The 16,861-nt window shown below is 51.0% G+C and overlaps 1 protein-coding gene across 7 annotated transcripts in view; it reads right to left on the reverse strand.

Annotated features, from left to right (window-relative positions):
* LOC111161665 (vav guanine nucleotide exchange factor 1) overlaps positions 1-12,225 on the reverse strand; it is a 47,781-nt gene extending 35,556 nt beyond the window's left edge. For 6 of the 7 annotated variants that reach the window (XM_022525445.1, XM_022525442.1, XM_022525443.1 and 3 more), the window contains exon 1: positions 11,958-12,225. In XM_022525445.1, the coding sequence (XP_022381153.1) occupies positions 11,958-12,161 (204 nt within the window). In that variant the 5' untranslated portion in view covers positions 12,162-12,225. The remainder of the gene's footprint in view (positions 1-11,957) is intronic. The other variant, XM_022525446.1, reaches the window with a different exon arrangement.
* Positions 12,226-16,861: the final 4,636 nt, after the last annotated feature.

Below are 16,861 nucleotides of genomic sequence, written 5' to 3' on the forward strand. Positions count from 1 at the left end.
CAGCACTCATCCAGCATGCTCTTCTGCAGTGGGACTTGTCACACCGCCATCAGGAGGTGAAGTCTGATTCCCCTGCCCTTGAATCCAGGCTGTCTTAGCGAATTACAGCAAAGCGACACAACATGGTCTCTAAGTAGGTTAGAAGAAAACGTGCAGCTTCTGTCTTGATCTCTCCACACTCCTTCTCAAAACTCAGGTACCATGCTGTGAGGAAGCCCAAGCCACACAGGCCATGGGCCGCTGCTCCAGTCCACAGCCCCAGCTGAGCTCAGCCGTGAGTCACTCCATCCCAGACTCCCAGAGTGCAGGGGAAGGACCGTCCAGCAGATTCCAGCCCTCCAACATTCAAGCCTTCTCATCTTGGGGCTGACAAACCATCATCTCCACACTCCATTTGAATTCTTGACTCACAGAATCTGTGAGAATTCTAAAACTGTTGCCTTTAAGTTTGGGGTGGCTTGATTCACAGAAGAGATAACCTGAACATCATGGCACCCACTCCATGGATTTGTTGTGAAAATCAAATGAGTTAAAAGTGTTACATACTTGGAACAACTGCACATCATAAATTCTCCATAAATGGGACCTGTTTCTATTGTTATTTATTATACTTTCTGACACTACTCCCATCCCTTCAATTAAACGGTTTGTTTCAAAGTACCAGCACCTCGCTGTGGATACACTTTCTTCCTTTGGTCTCTGGCTTTCCCCCCAAGTCACTGGTTCTCTTGTGACTCCTTGGCTTCTTTTTCTTCCTCTCCTCTCCCAACCTCTCCATGCTGCTGCACCCTGAAGCTCAGGCCCCTTTTCTTCTCTCTCTCTCTCTCTCCTCCCTCCCCAAATGATCTCATCCACCCCTAGGAGTTTGCTTACCAATCACTACTAAGTACTGCTTACAGCATGTGGCAACTTTACAACCATTCACTCATTTAATTCTTGTAACAGACCTATAAGGCAGGGACTATCCTGACCCCTATTTGAAAGGTGGGGAGACTAAGGCACAGCAAGGTACAGTAACTCACCCAAGATCCCACAGTCAAGACTAGAACCCAGACCCCCATGTAACTAGAGTCCTTGCCCCTCAAACATGGTTTCTCAGCCTGCAGAACTGATATTTCAGTGGCTGTCCTGGGATTACAGGACATTTAGGATATCAGCAGCATTCCTGGTCTTTACCCACTAGATGCCAGGAGCACACCACTCCCTCCAGTAGTGAAAACCAAAAATATCTCCAGGCATTGCCAAATGTGCCCTGGAGAACAGAGTTGTTCCCCACACCCCCGGGTGAGAACCATTGCACTAACCACTGTGCTATGCTATCTTCCAACTCCAAGGTAACTCAGCCCCAACAGAACACCCCCAAAACTTGACTCTCCCCAGCCTTCCCATCTTAGCAAATAATGCCCCCATTCACACAGGTTCCTAAGCTACAAACTTAGACATCATCTCACCTTCTTTTGTTCACTCCCACCACTCCCCCATCTGATCTGTCAGGAAGTCTGACCAGCACAACCACTGAAATGTGAGCCCTCCCACTGTTCCTGACTCCTAGTCCAGCCACCATCTCATCCCTGTGAGGCACCTCCATCAACCCCTCTGCCCAGGTCCCCTCACTGCCATTTCAATTACCCTAACAGTCTGGTCCCCACAGAGCAGCTCGAGGGACCTCTTTAACCCACCAATTTGCTTAAACCATCCAAGGACTTCCCATCACATCTAATTATGACATACCCACAGCCACACTAGAGAAGTGCATTCCTCCCAACCTTAAGCCCAGTACTCCCTCTTCACCATTCACCTTCATTTAGACCCTCCTCACCACAGGGCCTTTGCATGGCATTTGCCCTCCTTGCCCCATTCTTCCCAGAGCCAGCTCCCCATCCTTCAGCTTTCAGCTTTCCTTGACCACCCTCCAGAAGCATGCCCCTTTCCTCTTCTCCATCTTGACCTTGGCTTATTTTGTCTGCAGCATTTATTGTAATATTTTATTGATTTGCTTTTTTACTGTCTATAGTGGGTTGAATGGTGACCCCCTCCAAAAGATATAACTACCTCAGATCCCTGGAACCTACCTGTGAATGTAGGTTTATTCAGGGGAATAAAACATTATTCGGGGGAAAAATTAAAAAAGGACTTTGCAAGACATAATTAAGGATCTCGAGATCACGAGATCATCCTGGATTACTGGGGTGGGCCCTCCATTCATCAACAAGTGTCCTTACACAAGACACACAGAAGAGACCCACAGACAGACAGACACGGAGGGCACAACATGATGAAGACAGAGTGACACAGTCAGAATCCAAGGAAAGCCTGGAGCCCCCAGAAGCTGGAAGAGGCAAGAAATGGATTCTCCCCAAGAGCTTTCAGAAAGAGCTCGACCTGGGCTGCCTGGGTGACTCAGTTGGTTGAGCCTCTGCCTTCCACTCAGGTCATGATCTCAGGGTCCTGAGATCGAGCCCCGCATCGGGCTTTCTGCTCAGCAGGGAGCCTGCTTCCTCCTCTCTCTCTCTCTCTCTCTGCTTGCCTCTCTGCCTACTTGTGATCTCTCTCTGTCAAATAAATAAAACCTTAAAAAAAAAAAAAGAAAAAAGAAAGAGCTCGACCCTGCTCACACCTTGATTTCAGACCTCTAACCCCAGGAACCGTGAGACAACGTATTTCTGTTATTTTAAGCCATCAGTGTGTGGTCCTTTGTTAGTGCAGTTACAGGAAACAAGTACACTGCCTTTCTCCCCCACAAGGCCATGATCTCAGGAGACCAGAGAATGTGTCTGCTCTGTTCTTTCCCATAACCCCAGCAATCAGCACAGCTCCTGTTGTTCATAATAAAATAAGTGATTATTCTAACTCAACAAAGCTCTCGATCTCTTCCTCACTGTCCTCAGACAGTAATTGTTCATGCATGTCTCTTTAGACCCTCCCGAAGATCGGAAGCTGGCTCCCTCCAAAACGGAGTTTCTAGGGGATGGGATAGGAGATTCTGCCTCCTACAGGACATTTGACAATGTCTGCAGACATTCTCTTTCACGGCTCCAAGGGAGAGGTTGCTACTGGCATTGAGTGGGTGGAGATCAGCTATGTCGCCAAACATCCTACCATGCACAGAGCAGCCCCCAGGACCGAGAAAGATGGGGCTCCAATAGCCAGCCGAGGGCACCAGTGAGAGGCTGTGCAACGACTTCATACTTGGTGTCGGTATAAACATCGATTGCCTCCTGACATCTATTCCCACTTCTGCTAGCAGCCCCTCAGTGTCTCCTGGGGAGCCACCCGATCTCCTCCAAGTCTACCTGCTTTGGGTGGGGTCAACTCCTCCCCAGCTCCCGGAAAAATATGCGACCTCAACCTGGCCAATCAGAACCGCATATTCTACCCACCACAACAATTGGTTGAGGAATAGACACGTGACTCCCCACCCACCCATCCCCACTCCCTCTATCCCCACCCCCTGCCACATGTACACACAAAGAAATTATGTCCAGTGAAGCCCAGACTTGGGCTTGAGCAGCCATTTTTCACTGTACACAAAAATGTGGGCACCTAAATTTGGAGCACCTGGGCACCCTTGCCGGCCACCAGGAGAGGAAAGGATGACTGAGAATGGAGGAAAACACTGAAAAGACAGCTGAGTTAAGTTAAGGGTGGAGGTGAGGTGATCCCGAGATAGAGCCCCTGGATCCAGCTCGACCTGAATACATTTTCTCCTAAGCTTTTCAGTTATGTGAGCTAATAAATGCTATTTTTTACTAAGCCAGTTTCAGTTGGGTTTTCTGTCACAAGGGCTAAAATTCTTGGTTAAAATTTCTGCAGACGGAGCTCAGAATTTCCTCAACCTTCAAACTTCTCCAACTGAACATCCCTTATTTCTTCCCCAAGGGACCCCCCTTCCCCAAGGGACTCCCAAGTTCCTCCTGAAACCCGGGTCTCCAATCACCATCTGTGCTAGAAGTTCAGCTGTGCCCATTCAACACACCCTTAGGTTCTTTCCACTTCCAGTGCCCTTAATGTTAACAAGGCAGACAAACAGAACTTCTTTTGGCTCCTCAAATATGCCCCAACCTCCCACACTCAATTGGCATGTCATCTCCTCCAAGAGGCCTACCCTGATTGCTTCTGGGGTTTCCCCTGCCTCTCTGCTCCCACAGTGCCCTGGGCTCCACCCACCCATCAGCAGATTGTTCCACTCTCAGGTTAACTGCCTAATTCCTCGCCTATTTCCATGAGCTGCATGAGGATCTGTGTGTCGTTCATCATGGAATTCTCCATCATCCTGTACATGGTTTAATACAAGGAAATATCCATGACATGGATGGTGTCATCATTATTATTATTACCACCACATCATCATTTTCCCCGTTTTATACGTGAGAAAACCAAAGGCAAGGGAGGTCTGAACACTTGCCCAAAGGCACATAATTAGGAACCAGTAGAAGCAGGGACTGATCTCAAACAATCCATACTTAACCACAGCTAACCAACCACCACTAACCAATAATAAGCAAGCACTCAACGAATACCCACTAAATCAGGGATCAATTGGTAAACTCTTTCATGTAATGAAAGCAGCCACAGACAATATGTCAATAAATGAGTGTGACCATGTATTGATTAAATTGTGTGTATGAAACAAGGCATAAGTTATGATTTGCTCTCCCAGTATTAAAGGAAGGATGAGTGAATGAAGTGAATAGTTGATAATATTATCGAGCACCTACTATGTGCCAGGTGCTGTTCTGGCACCAGCGACACAGCTGTGAACCAAAAAGACAAAAGCCTTGCCCTGATATTCCACTGGGGGAGGCAAATAATAAGCAAAAAGTAAAAACTATGTAGGTCAGAGGGCTATAAGTGCCATGGAGAAAAATAAAATAAGTGCCATGGAGAAAAATAAAAATAAGAAAAAGAAGAGAGAGCATAGAGGAAGAGAGCACAGAGAAGCCAGGAAGCTCTCTGATAAGAAACCTGAAGTAGATAAGAGACCAATCACAGTGTATATCTGGGGGAAGACAGATCCATGGAGAAAGAACAGATGTGCAAAGGCCCTGAGGCTGAATCGGACCAGGTGGTTGTGGGAACAGTGAGGAGGCTCATGTGTCTGGAGCAGAATAAGTAAAAGGAAGGGGGAGGGGAGGGCCAGGAGGTGGGCAGAGGCCAAGACTCTAATGGGCCAGGGTGAGGACTTTGTCTTTTGCCCCAAAGGCAATGGGGAGTCATGGGAGGGCTGGGAGCAGGAAAGGAACAGGATTTCCTAGCACCCTCTGTGGAAAGTGCTGAAGGGTGACATTTCCCAGTACTAGGCCCAAAAGAAAGTTAGTGAACAGAACAAAATGGAAGAAAAGAAGGCACAATACCAAATGTTCGCCCTTCCAGACTTCTGTCCCCATCAGCCACAGTGGTCATGTTGAGATGAGGTCTTCCAACCAATCCGACCCAACCCAACCTACTTGGCTGAGATTTGCTCCTGCCCAGGCTCCCCAGTCCCTAGCTGAATCCCTCCACCATGGCTTTAGTTCAAGCCCTCCTCATTCCTTATCCCAATACAGCTTCCTCCAAGTCACCTCTCTAGACCTGCCTCTCTAAAGCCAGCTATGCATCATTCCACAGTTCTACAGCATTCTCTTCTACGTCCACCCAAACATTTCCTGTGCCCCCTGGCTCCCAGCTAAACCATTCTCAGCCTCTCTTGCAGTTGGATGGGACCATGAGATGGAGTTCTGGTGAATGGATCAAGAATGGAGGTGACAGCACCACTTCTGGGCCTGGCCCATGAAAGCCTCCCATAGTTTCCCTCCTCACAGTCTTCTTCCCCACCCTCTGGGATAGGGAGGACTCCGGGGGCTTTAAGGAGAGTAGGGCTATAGGATGGAAGAAGCCCAGGTCCTGTAGGGACTTTGTAAAGAAGAGCCACTCCCTTAACCCCCAGTTGACCCAAACTAGATTGTGATGTGAGCAAGAAGGAAACCATTACTGCTACTGAAGTGTATACTTTGTTACGGCAGCTAACATTACACATCCTGACTTATACCACATCGGACAGCCAACTCATACTAACTGAAATCAAAGTAACAAAAAGAGGACTTCCCATTATTTTAGCATTGGCTAAATCTAGCACATCAATCACACCAGTAAGGAATTTAACTTAACCTATCACATTTAACCCTCACATAAACCTGAGATAAAGGTGCTGTCCACATCCCCATTTTATAGATAAGACAACCAGGGCTCAGAGAGCAATGTTTTTCTTCTTCAAGATCACAAAGGTAGTAAGTACCTGACTTGAAATTCAAGCCAGCCTAATATATAAATAGTTCCTAAAAACTAATAAGAAAGAAAGGACAGCAGTCCCAGAAGGGAAAAAAGAATAAAGGGGCAAATGATACGAACAAATATTTCTTCACCAAGAGAAAATAGAAATAGCTCTTAAACAAAGGAAAAGAGGTTCAAGCTCATTCAGAATAAGAGAAATGTAAAGTGAGCCATAATGAGCTCCATTTATCACCCATCAAGTTGGCATGACTCCAAAGTCTTAACAACGGAACAGTCTGTGGCAAGGTGATGGCCAATAAGCAGTCTCATGCTCTGTTAGTGGTAATGTAATTGGAATAAACCACATGGGAACAGGTCCAGATGGAGAACAACTTGGCAATATCTGCCAAAAACACAAAGGCCCAGCCACTTTGAGCCAGCAAATCCTTCTGAGAACTTATCCTGTGGGGATACTTGCTCATGTGTATGGCAGCAACAATAACATTCCTGTGTGGCCAGGGACTTTTCTAAGTCCTTGATAGTGATTCATTATCCCTCCCAGTGATGCTTAAAGATAGGGATTTATTATCCCCATTTTAGAGATGAGGATACTGAGGCACACGGAGGTTAGATAACAAACCCAAGCTCGCACAGATGGGGAGTCAAAAAATGATTCATGGACAAGGTTAATGGTTGCAGTAAATGTGTCATAACAAAAGTCCGGCACAATCCAAGTGTCCACTGATACAGAGGATGATAGAATAAATGATCGCCCCATTAAACAATGGGATAGAGACAGTTTGGGGTAACTGCAGACAGCAAAAATCCCAGCACCAGGCTACCCAGGGTTCCAATCCCCAACTCTGCTGCTTTTGAGTTTGGCACCCTGAATCACGTTACTTGACACCTCTGTGCCTCAATCCCTTCTGTGAAAAATGAGGATAACGTACCTTTTGCCACCTCTGGTGTTACGAGGATTAAACAAGTTAATGTATAGAAAATGTTTACAGGGTGCCTGGGTAGTGCAGTTAGTTAAGCAAATGACTCTTGGTTTCGGCTCAGGTTGTGATCTCAGGGTCATGAGATTGACCCCCACATCAGGCTCAGCACTCAGGGCAGAGTCAGCTTGGGACTCTCTTTCTCCCTCGGCCCCTCCCCCGGCTCATGCTCTCTCTTTCTCTCTCTCTAAAATAAATAAATATATCTTAAAGAAAAGAAAAGAAAATGTTTACAACAGGAATATGCAAACGTCTTCTACAAAGGTCTGGAAAGTTAATATCTTCAGCTCTGCAGGCCAGACAGTCTCCGTGGCAACTCCGCAGTTCCACAGTTGTAGCCGGAAAGCAGCCGTAGACAATACATACAGGAATCAATGGACATGGTTGTGTGCCAATAAAACTTTATTTATAAAAACATGCTGTGGTCCAGGGGCACCTGGGTGGTTCAGTCTGTTAAGCGTCTGCCTTCAGCTTAGGTCAGGATCCCAGGGTGTTTGCTCAGTGGGGAGCCTGTTTCTCCCTCTCCCTTCACCCCCCGCTAGTGCTCTCTCTCTCTCTCTCTCTCTCACGCTATCTCTTTCTCTCTCTAAAATAAATAAATAAATAAATAAAATAAATAAATAAAATTTTTAATGCTGCAATCCAGATTCAACTGTGGGATTGTTGTTTGCTGGCACCTGGTTTGGACTAATGCCTGGCACATAGCTAACAAAATATAAGTCATTTTGTTAAATAAACAGACTATCCAGCAAACCATGCAGTCAGGTGATTGTTGTTGTTATTGTTTTAAATAAGGACAATCTCTATATATTGATTTGGAAAGAGTCCCAAGATGATTATTAAGTGAGGAAAGCAAGACAAAGCAGTCAGTGGTATGTGCCATCTTCCATTTAAGGGAGGAGAGTGGGAAATAAGAACGTAAACTCCTATTTGCTTATGTTTGCATGAAGAAACTCTGGGAGGATACACAGTCAACTTGAAAGAAAGAAAGAGAGAGAGAGAGAAAGAAAAGAAAGTAGTTTGCTTATGGGAGAAGGAAGGAGCTGGGTGTATCTGAGGGACAGGACTAGAAGTTAAATTTGTCCTTGTACATCTTTTTATGTGTTGATGTTTTTTAAAGATTTATTCATTTGAGAGACAGAATGAGCAGGGTTAGGGGCAGAGGGAGAGGCAGAGGGGGCAGCAGACTTCCCGCTGAGCAGGGAGCCCAATGTGGGGCTCAATCCCAGGACCCCGGGATCACGACCTGAGCTGAAGGCAGATACTTAACTGTGAGCCACCCAGGCACCCTGCTTCTTGTGTGTTTTAATATTTGAACCATATGAATGTATTATTCAACAAAGTAAATATTTTAAAGATTCTTGCCACTCTCTGTCCCCGATCACAGGGTTTCTCAACCTCAGCACTACTGACGTTTGGGGCAGAGAATGCTCTGCTGTGGGTGGCACTGTGGGACACTGAGTAGGATCCCTGACATCCATCCACTGGATTTCAGTACCACCTCCCAGATGTGATGAAACCAAACAAGGGTCCAGATATTGCCAAATGCCCCTGGGAGTCAAAACCAGCCCAGCTGAGAAATACTTCCCCAACCCAAACTCCCTCTTGCTGTGTTACCTTTTGCTACCCCACGTCCTTCCAAAGAAAACTTTTTAGTTTAGTGAGGGTTTATCAGGCATCAGACACCGTGATAAGCAGTATTGAAAAAACACAACAGTCCTCGAAATAAAGGTCCCATTTTTAGCCATGTTTCACAGATGGGGAAACCAAGGCTCAGAGAGGGTAAGCCAGGGAGTGGGGGCATCAGGATTTGAACCCAGGTCTGGACCCTCAGAGTCACTGCCCTCCAACTGACCCCCTTTCTAACTCTCCCGCCCTCTCCCCTGCCTCTGCCAGTGGCCTGGGCATTCTCAAGCTGGGAACCTTGACATCATCCGGGCCCCAGTGCCTGCTCCGCCAGATCTAATCAGCTCCCATGCCCTGGTGGGTCTTTCCCACAATGACTGTCACATTCGTCCCTTCCTCTCCACTCCCTTGGCCTTAAAGTTTCATCTCTGCAGCCCAGAATGTGGACTCCCAGAGAGAGGAAGTGAGCTAGGATGTCTGGCAGTCAAGGTGCCACCTGTAATAGAATCCTCCCTCGGCCCCAGATCTCAGCTCTGAGCTCTCACCCAGCTTGGAGGCTCGCTCTGGTCTGACTTCAGCCAGGAGCCATTCCCAGCAGACTCGAGGGCCACCCACGAGCTCTCACCTCAGGGCCTTTGCACTGGCTGTACCCCTGCCCAGGAGTGCTGTGTCCCTGGATTCACAAGGCTCATCCCCTCGTTTTCCCCAGGGCTCTGCTCAAATGTCACCTTATCAGTGACCACCTATTCAAGAGTGCGACCCCCACACTCCGGAGCTCCCTTTTCTGCTTTGATTTCTCCAGAGCACCTACCCCCTCCCCACAGGTTAAACGTTTCCGTATTTGCTCACTGTCGGTCTGGCCCACTAGCAGGCAGGCTCCTCAGTGACAGCGCTCTGGGCGTGTCTCCTGCCCACTGTCCCAGCACCAAGAAGGGGCCTGACAGACGTCACAATTGTCCTGGAGTGCAGGTGCCCTTCCTGCCCTCTTCCCTGGAAACAACTAAGAAAAAGCAGAGGAACTGAGAAGCATCCGGATTCTGGTCCCCACACCTTCGTCTATGCCACTCCGCCCTTCCACATCTCAAGGGTGGTCCACAGCCCCAGCTTAAATCAGAGGACACAGGGTCCTGCAAATCTAGAAAGGCTGTTCTGTTCTGGGGGAACCTTCCTCCACCTCAATGGGACCACCTTTCAGCTTCCCGCACTCATCCCCCCTGTGAATGGGGAAAAGGGCTGAGCTTTGCGGGGAGACAAGATGAGCAGAGGGAGGAAGGCACAGAGATCCAGATGGGAAGACTGGGGAAACACCCCTGCGTGGCCTGGGGCCCGACACGGCTGGGCATAGGAAGCCAGAGCAATGGGAAACTCCTACTCACTCTTCAAAACCCAGCACAAGTGTCCCCACTTGCATAAAGCCTGACATCGCCAGGCAATGTCTTGCCTTTGCTTTAGGCTTCCCAGCCCAGAGGTGTCTCCCTGTGTCCTAACCGTGACCACGCAGGGCTGAGGGTCTGTGTCTCCCCAGTCTGGGAGCACCATGAAGGCCAGGCCCGGACGGGGCCTTGGCACTGCCTGGCACAAACAAGGACGTTGCCTCCCTGTAGTCCCTGCAGCTGCCTTCCCAGATCTTCAGGCCAGGCTCCCACCCCCCACTCCCCTGGCCCTTCATTAGACAACCAGCTACAAGCAAGATGCAGGCAGGGGTTGAAGTTCATCCTCAAGTTTATCCACTTCCCCATCAGCAGCTATTAAAGCCTCACTGGGAACCTTTACCCCTTCTGGGTCCAGGGTCTGACAGGTCCCGTGGCTACTTCCCCATCCATTGGAAGCCAGGAGGTAAGAAATGTATGCAAATCCAGGAAGGCCTGTGGCCAGAGGGGCTGGGCCCCTGGAGTTCCCTCATCCTTCCAGGAAGCCCTGCCTGGGCAAAGGAGGGTGGGCCACCCACCTTCCCCACTCCATGGCTGTGTCCCCGGAGAATGCCCCCAGAGACCCCCAAGGGTGTGCTCCCTGAGCGGTTACTTCCCCTCTCCACATCCCGCACGTGGCATCTCAGGGACCAGAGAAAAGGCCCCCCCCCAGGCCAATCCACAGCTCCCAGGCACCAAGTTTTCATTCCAGAGTGGGGCCCGAGGGCCAGACGGGAGTGTCCTCTCGGACTTCCAAGGCAGGTGAGGCACCAGGAGCGCCCAGCCCCAGCATACACGGCTTCCCCCCAGCACCCAGACACCACAGGGACCCAGAGAGGGGATCCAGTCACGTTACCTCCTCCACCCCAACCGCATTCAAATAGGGATTTGAATATATTTCCTGAGTCTAGAAGGGCCCCTGCTTGCTCGGTACAATCCACCCTCCCCTCCCCGTACCTGGGCCTTTGCAGTAATCCCTACAGAGAAAGACTATCTCTTTCTAGGCTCCAAAACCCCAGGACCCACTCTTGGGCTCAAGACCAAAGCTTTTCTCAATGTCTCTCTGGGATGGATAGAGCTAGGAAAACCAGAGCCCAGGGGCCCACAGCCCCCCACCCGCCCCACGCACCCCAGGCCCAGGCAGGAAGCGAAGGGGAAGAAGATGTGAGGGGAAGGAAGGGGCCCAGGGCCCGGGAGGAGGAGACACATGTGGGGGAAGAAGTTGGTGGAGGCCCCTCCCCCATAGGCAGAAGCGGGGGATGTCAAAGGAGGTAATAAACCTCAGGCACCCTTTTGGCCACCTGGGGGTTCCCAGGTATCCCTCAAGCTCGCCCCCCACCCCCACAGTCCCATCTGGAGAGTTGAACCTCTGTGGAGTCAGCCTGGGGCTTGGAAGCTTTAACCCTGACTTTGTCAGTTCTTAGCCTAGATGTGCAGCAACTCAGAGCCTATCAACCCATTCCTGTGACCCTTGGATGAGACACCCCTGGGATCTCGGCGCTCACCAACCCCTCCCTCCCACTGCCCATCCCTCTGTGCGAGCCCCAGGGTCCAGCACACATTCCCTTCTCCATCACAGGCCCAGAGTTTCAGTGCATTGACTCTCCTAGTGCCAGCCAGGGGTGTGGGGCCCCCCACCTCCAACCCTTGGTGCCCCAGTCAGTGGCAGGCTCACCTGGGACATCTGGGGGCGCAGGTTGACCTCACGGAGGTTGATGGCATGGGGCAGCAAGTTGTTGAGCAGCTGGCACAGGAGGACGCCATCCCGGAGGGCCTGTGCCAGCTCGCACACCTGGGCCCCATCCCAGGTCACCCGGTGGCTGGGCGGCAGCACCCGGCACTGGATCAACCAGTGAGTACACTGGCGCCACAGCTCCATGGCCGCTGCCTTCCCGGGTCAGCCCGCGCACCCTTGCGGCCTCCGTGGCCTGCCTGCCTGCTTCTGCTAGCTAGCTACCACTTCCTCTTCTCTGCCTGTAACTGTCGCTCTGAGAGGGGGTGGAGGGGGAGGAGCCTGGGGGGGTGTTGGGGGGCGGGAGCACCTGCAGCCCAGCCCCTTCTCTGCACGACCTGGCATCTCTTCCCCCCCCACCAGCTCAACACAGGCCTGGGCATCTGGGCAAGGCATGACGTCCCTCCTCTTCTTCCAGCACACTGCCCTGCAGCCAACAAGGCCCTCCATGACATGCCCCTGTCCCCTCCCTGCCCTCACCTCTTCCACTCACCACTTTCCCTCACACACTCTGCTCCAGCCACACAGGCACTGTTCCTCCAAGACACCAGGCCACCCCAGAATCTTAAATCTTGCCACAGGGCCTTTGCACATGGTGCTCTGGGGCCTTAGGCAAGCAACTTCATGGCTAGCTCCCTCACCTCCAACAGTGACTCCCTCACCTCTGCTCAGTGTCACCTTCTCATGAAATCTTCCCAAATCTCTCCATTTCAAATCACAGACTTTCTTTCCCACTCTCCTGCACTGAAGCCCTGAACACCATCCAACAAACCTGACATTTTATCATAATTCTTTCTTTATTGTCTATTTAGAAATCTCTGTCTCATATGTGCCCAGCACCTGGCATAAATACATGGTCCGCAAGTATTTGTTGAATGAATAAATAAATGGTTGGAAGCTTTTTTTTGGCTCTACCTCTGACACCCCCATATTCATTTACGTATGGCTCTGGCCCTGGCCACCATCATCTCTTTCCTTATAGACTTCGAGGGGGTGGCTCATTAATCCATTCGTTTGGCAAACATTTACAGCCTTCGTAGACCTCATCACTACCTGAAATCATTCTGTCTACAAGGTCCCTCGCCCCACCTCCACCCCACTAGGCTGCATAGACTCCCCTCCCCCATCCGCCACACCAGGCACCCCTCTTGGATTTTCTTTTTAATTCTTTAATCACTAGGGGGCGCTAGTCTCCTTCAGTGGAGATAACCCCCACAGCCCAACCCTCTAACCGTACCAAAACTAGGTGGGAGGAGGTCAAGGAAAAGATACTCCCCCCAGCATTTCCTGAGCCTCGAGACTCTTCCACATTCGCGCGGGGGAAAGCCGAGACTGGAAATCACCAGCTCTGCGATCCCACAGGCACCGAAACTTTTCATCTCCAACCATCCGGGGCGCTCATTTCCTCATCTGTAAAATGGGTGACAGTAACCTTCACCATTTGGAAGCACGGTAGGGGTCAGAGATCGTGGGCCTGCACAGAGGAAGGAGAGGACGGCAGGATGACGCTCCAGGGCTCCAGGTACGAATCCCGTCTGCGCCACTCACAAGCCGGTCAACTTGGGCAAATGGCTTAGCTGCCCCCTGCCTCCGTTTCTGCATCTGGAAAATGGGCGTGATGGAAATATTACCTACTTCACTGAGAGGTCGATGTAAAAATCAAAAGCGTTGAAGCAGGTCAAGGAAGCGGAACGGTCCTGGCACACAGAGCCCTCAATAAACGCGGCTAGACCGTCCTCCCTCTTGTTCCAGATCCACTCCCCCAACTTTTCCCTGCTTGCTCCAAGCATCGTGATGGAAGCCCCCCTCCCACCTCCTTCCTCCCACCAAGGAAACCACCTGAATGTCTCCCCCAGAGTTAGCTCATCTCCCTCCTGCTGTTACACGGGGAAGCCTATCGTGTTTTCCCGCATCCGTCTCCACAAAACCCGACGCGCACTGGAGTTCCCTTCCCGGAAACCCAAGGGGACGGTCTGGAGGAAGCGCACCTCTACGTCACAGCAGCCGCCAACCCCGCGCTGCAGGAGAGCCCGTAAGGGGCTGTTCTGTCCCCGCGAGGAACCCTGGGGGTGAGGAGAGAAACACTCCTCCCCATGTCCCAACGGGTCGGGGTACTTAGGACCAGCCCGCGAGGAACCGAGGAGCCGAGCGCTAAGGGGCGGGACTAAGAGGGGCGAGGAGCGTGTGGGCGTTGCCACCCGATGGGGGCGGGGCGACGTTCTAGGACGCAGGGGCAGACGGATTTTCCCGAGGGGGCGTGGTTTTGGGGCGTGGTTTTTAAAGGGGGCGTGGTTAGTGCCGAGAAGAGTTCTAAGAGGGTGGAGCGGGGACAGGAGGGCGGGTGTCCTGAGAGGCCACCTTCGGAGGCTGAGTCCTCCGGGGCGGGGCCAGGTGAACAGGTTCCGGAACCCGCGGGTGCGGCCGAAGAAGGTGGGGCCAGCTGGGGCGGGGAGGGAGGTCCCGGAGCCGTAGAGCCTCCGGCTTCGGCCTGGCCCCAGCCAGTTACCAGCTCCGCGGGTCCCGGCCCAGGTGAGTGAGGGGCCCCAGGCACATCCAGAATCGGGGGTTATTGTGGGAGGGGAGTCCTCTCTTTTCCAGGTTGGGGCCACCGGCTCTCAGGGAGAATCTGAGTGTAGGTCCAAGAGCATCAGCGGACGTAGAAGGGTCGCCGAGTGCCTGACTGGGTCGCTGTGCGTCACGCGTGTCCGTTTACCCGGGCGTACCTGGGAGTGCATCTCAAAGCGTGTTTCCTGTGCAACACGAAAATCCTCCCTGTTCCCACTTTGCCTGAACAGTCTTTTTAAACCACAAACCAGATCGCACCCCTCCCTCATTTAAAACCCTTCCGTAACCCCCATGGCATCCCGCTAAAATGAGAATTTGGGGTGCACCAGAATGGTTTCTTCCCTGCCGACTTCGCCGCGGTCCACTCAGCTCCTTGCTCGGTGCATTCCAGCTACAACGGCTTCCTTGATGCTGTAAAGTAAAAAGAGTTAGCTCTGTCTCACCCCCAGGCCTTTGCACTTGCTGTCCACCCTCCCATCCCCCACCCCACCCCCCCATCCCCTGTCTGGAACTGCTCTTTCTCTGAACCTTTGTGTGACTGTCTCCTTCCCTTTACTGAGGGCTCAGCTCCAATGTCACCTGGTGGGAGAGACCTTCCTGACTATATGTTATTTACAGTAGCTGCCTCTTCCAGTCTTCTTTATCACACATTCCCGTTTTATCATCTTCAGTGATTACCGGTAGACTTTATCTTCTTCATTCGTTGTGTGCTATTTATTGTTTGTCTTGCCCACCGGACAGCACAGGGCAGAGCCTTGATCTCATTCATCACTGTGTCTCCAGTGTCAAGAATAGGTCCTGGAACATAGTAAGTGCTCAACCAATCAGTGTTTGCTCAATGTCAAGTTTGAGTACCAGTGTCTAACTGTGTCCACGTGTCCATGTGTAGGTGGTTGACCCCCTCCACATGTGTGTACATAGGTGTGGTCTGTAGAGCATGAATAACCCCCTTCTTTTCTCCATGTCTGCCCCTACCCCACTCTCTTCCTGATTCTGCTCCCTTCCTCTCTCCCCTGCCCAAATATCCAGAAATTATTCCAAAGGATGAATGGCAGGAGGAGGGTTTATTTGGCCTGTGTCTAACCTGCACCCACTCTGCGCTCCCCCCTCATCCAAATTCCCCTCCTCCAACCAACCAGAGCCTTGTGAGTGACCCACGTGCATGCCCACTAAAGAGGGCACAAGACGGAGGAAGCTGGCGTTTGGGGACTCAAGGCAGAGGCTGGCCTGGCCCAGCTGACAAACAGGAAGTACACAGGCGTCCAGGAGACACACCTGGTGTTCAGGCATGCAGCACCTGGGGCGGGCCTGGGAACTTCTTGCCTGTTTCTGGCCCTCAAGGCCCTGCTGACTCAGGATGAGAGAATCCTGATGCTATTTCCCTGCACACCCAGCCAGGCCCAGAACACCTTAGGAGTGGAGGAAGTGAGAAACGGACCCGCTGCTTCCCTCCCATCCAGGGCAGGTCTTCTCCACCAGACACTGGAGACACACAGGGCCTGAGGCCCGGCCAATACCAAAGGAGTCCCAAAATGTCAGACACCTGACTTTGACCATAATAATAACAAACCGCATGGCTCCAAAATTTAAGAATCTGCAAATGCCAAATTGCTGTTTGCTGGCATTTCTACAAAATGTGACTTTTTTAAAATTTTTTTTAAAGATTTTATTTATTTATTTGACAGACAGAGATCACAAGTAGGCAGAGAGGCAGGCAGAGAGAGAGGAAGGGAAGCAGTCTCCCTGCTGAGCAGAGAGCCCGACACGGGGTTCGATCCCAGGACCCCGGGATCATGACCTGAGCCGAAGGCAGAGGCTTAACCCACTGAGCCACCCAGGCGCCCCCAAAATGTGACTTTTTAATGTCCTTAAAATTGTATTGCATCGGAGGGGCACCTGGCTGGCTCAGTCGGTGAAGCATGTGATTCTTGATCTCAGGGTTGTGAGTTTGAGCCCCATGCTGGGCACAGAGCTTACTTTAAAATATAATAATAAATAATAACATTTTTTTAAGAAATGGTGTTACATTGGAAAGCCACGTATGGGTTAGATTTTCTTACAACTTAGGAATTCTTGAGTGTGTACACATACTTATTAGAAGGTAGTGATTACTCAAATACATTCACTCTGGCCTAGAATGTTCTTCTGCCCAGCTGGCTCACTCCCTCAAAATCCTCCAAGTTGTCACTGACTGAGACCTTCCCCGGCCACCCTATGGAAAATCTTATCTCCACCACTTGAATCTTCGTATTCCATCCCTGGCTTTATTTTCCCATTTACGT

This window comes from Enhydra lutris, unplaced genomic scaffold (assembly GCF_002288905.1).
Source record: "Enhydra lutris kenyoni isolate GAN:26980312 unplaced genomic scaffold, ASM228890v2 scaffoldscaffold86, whole genome shotgun sequence".
Taxonomy (NCBI): domain Eukaryota; kingdom Metazoa; phylum Chordata; class Mammalia; order Carnivora; family Mustelidae; genus Enhydra; species Enhydra lutris.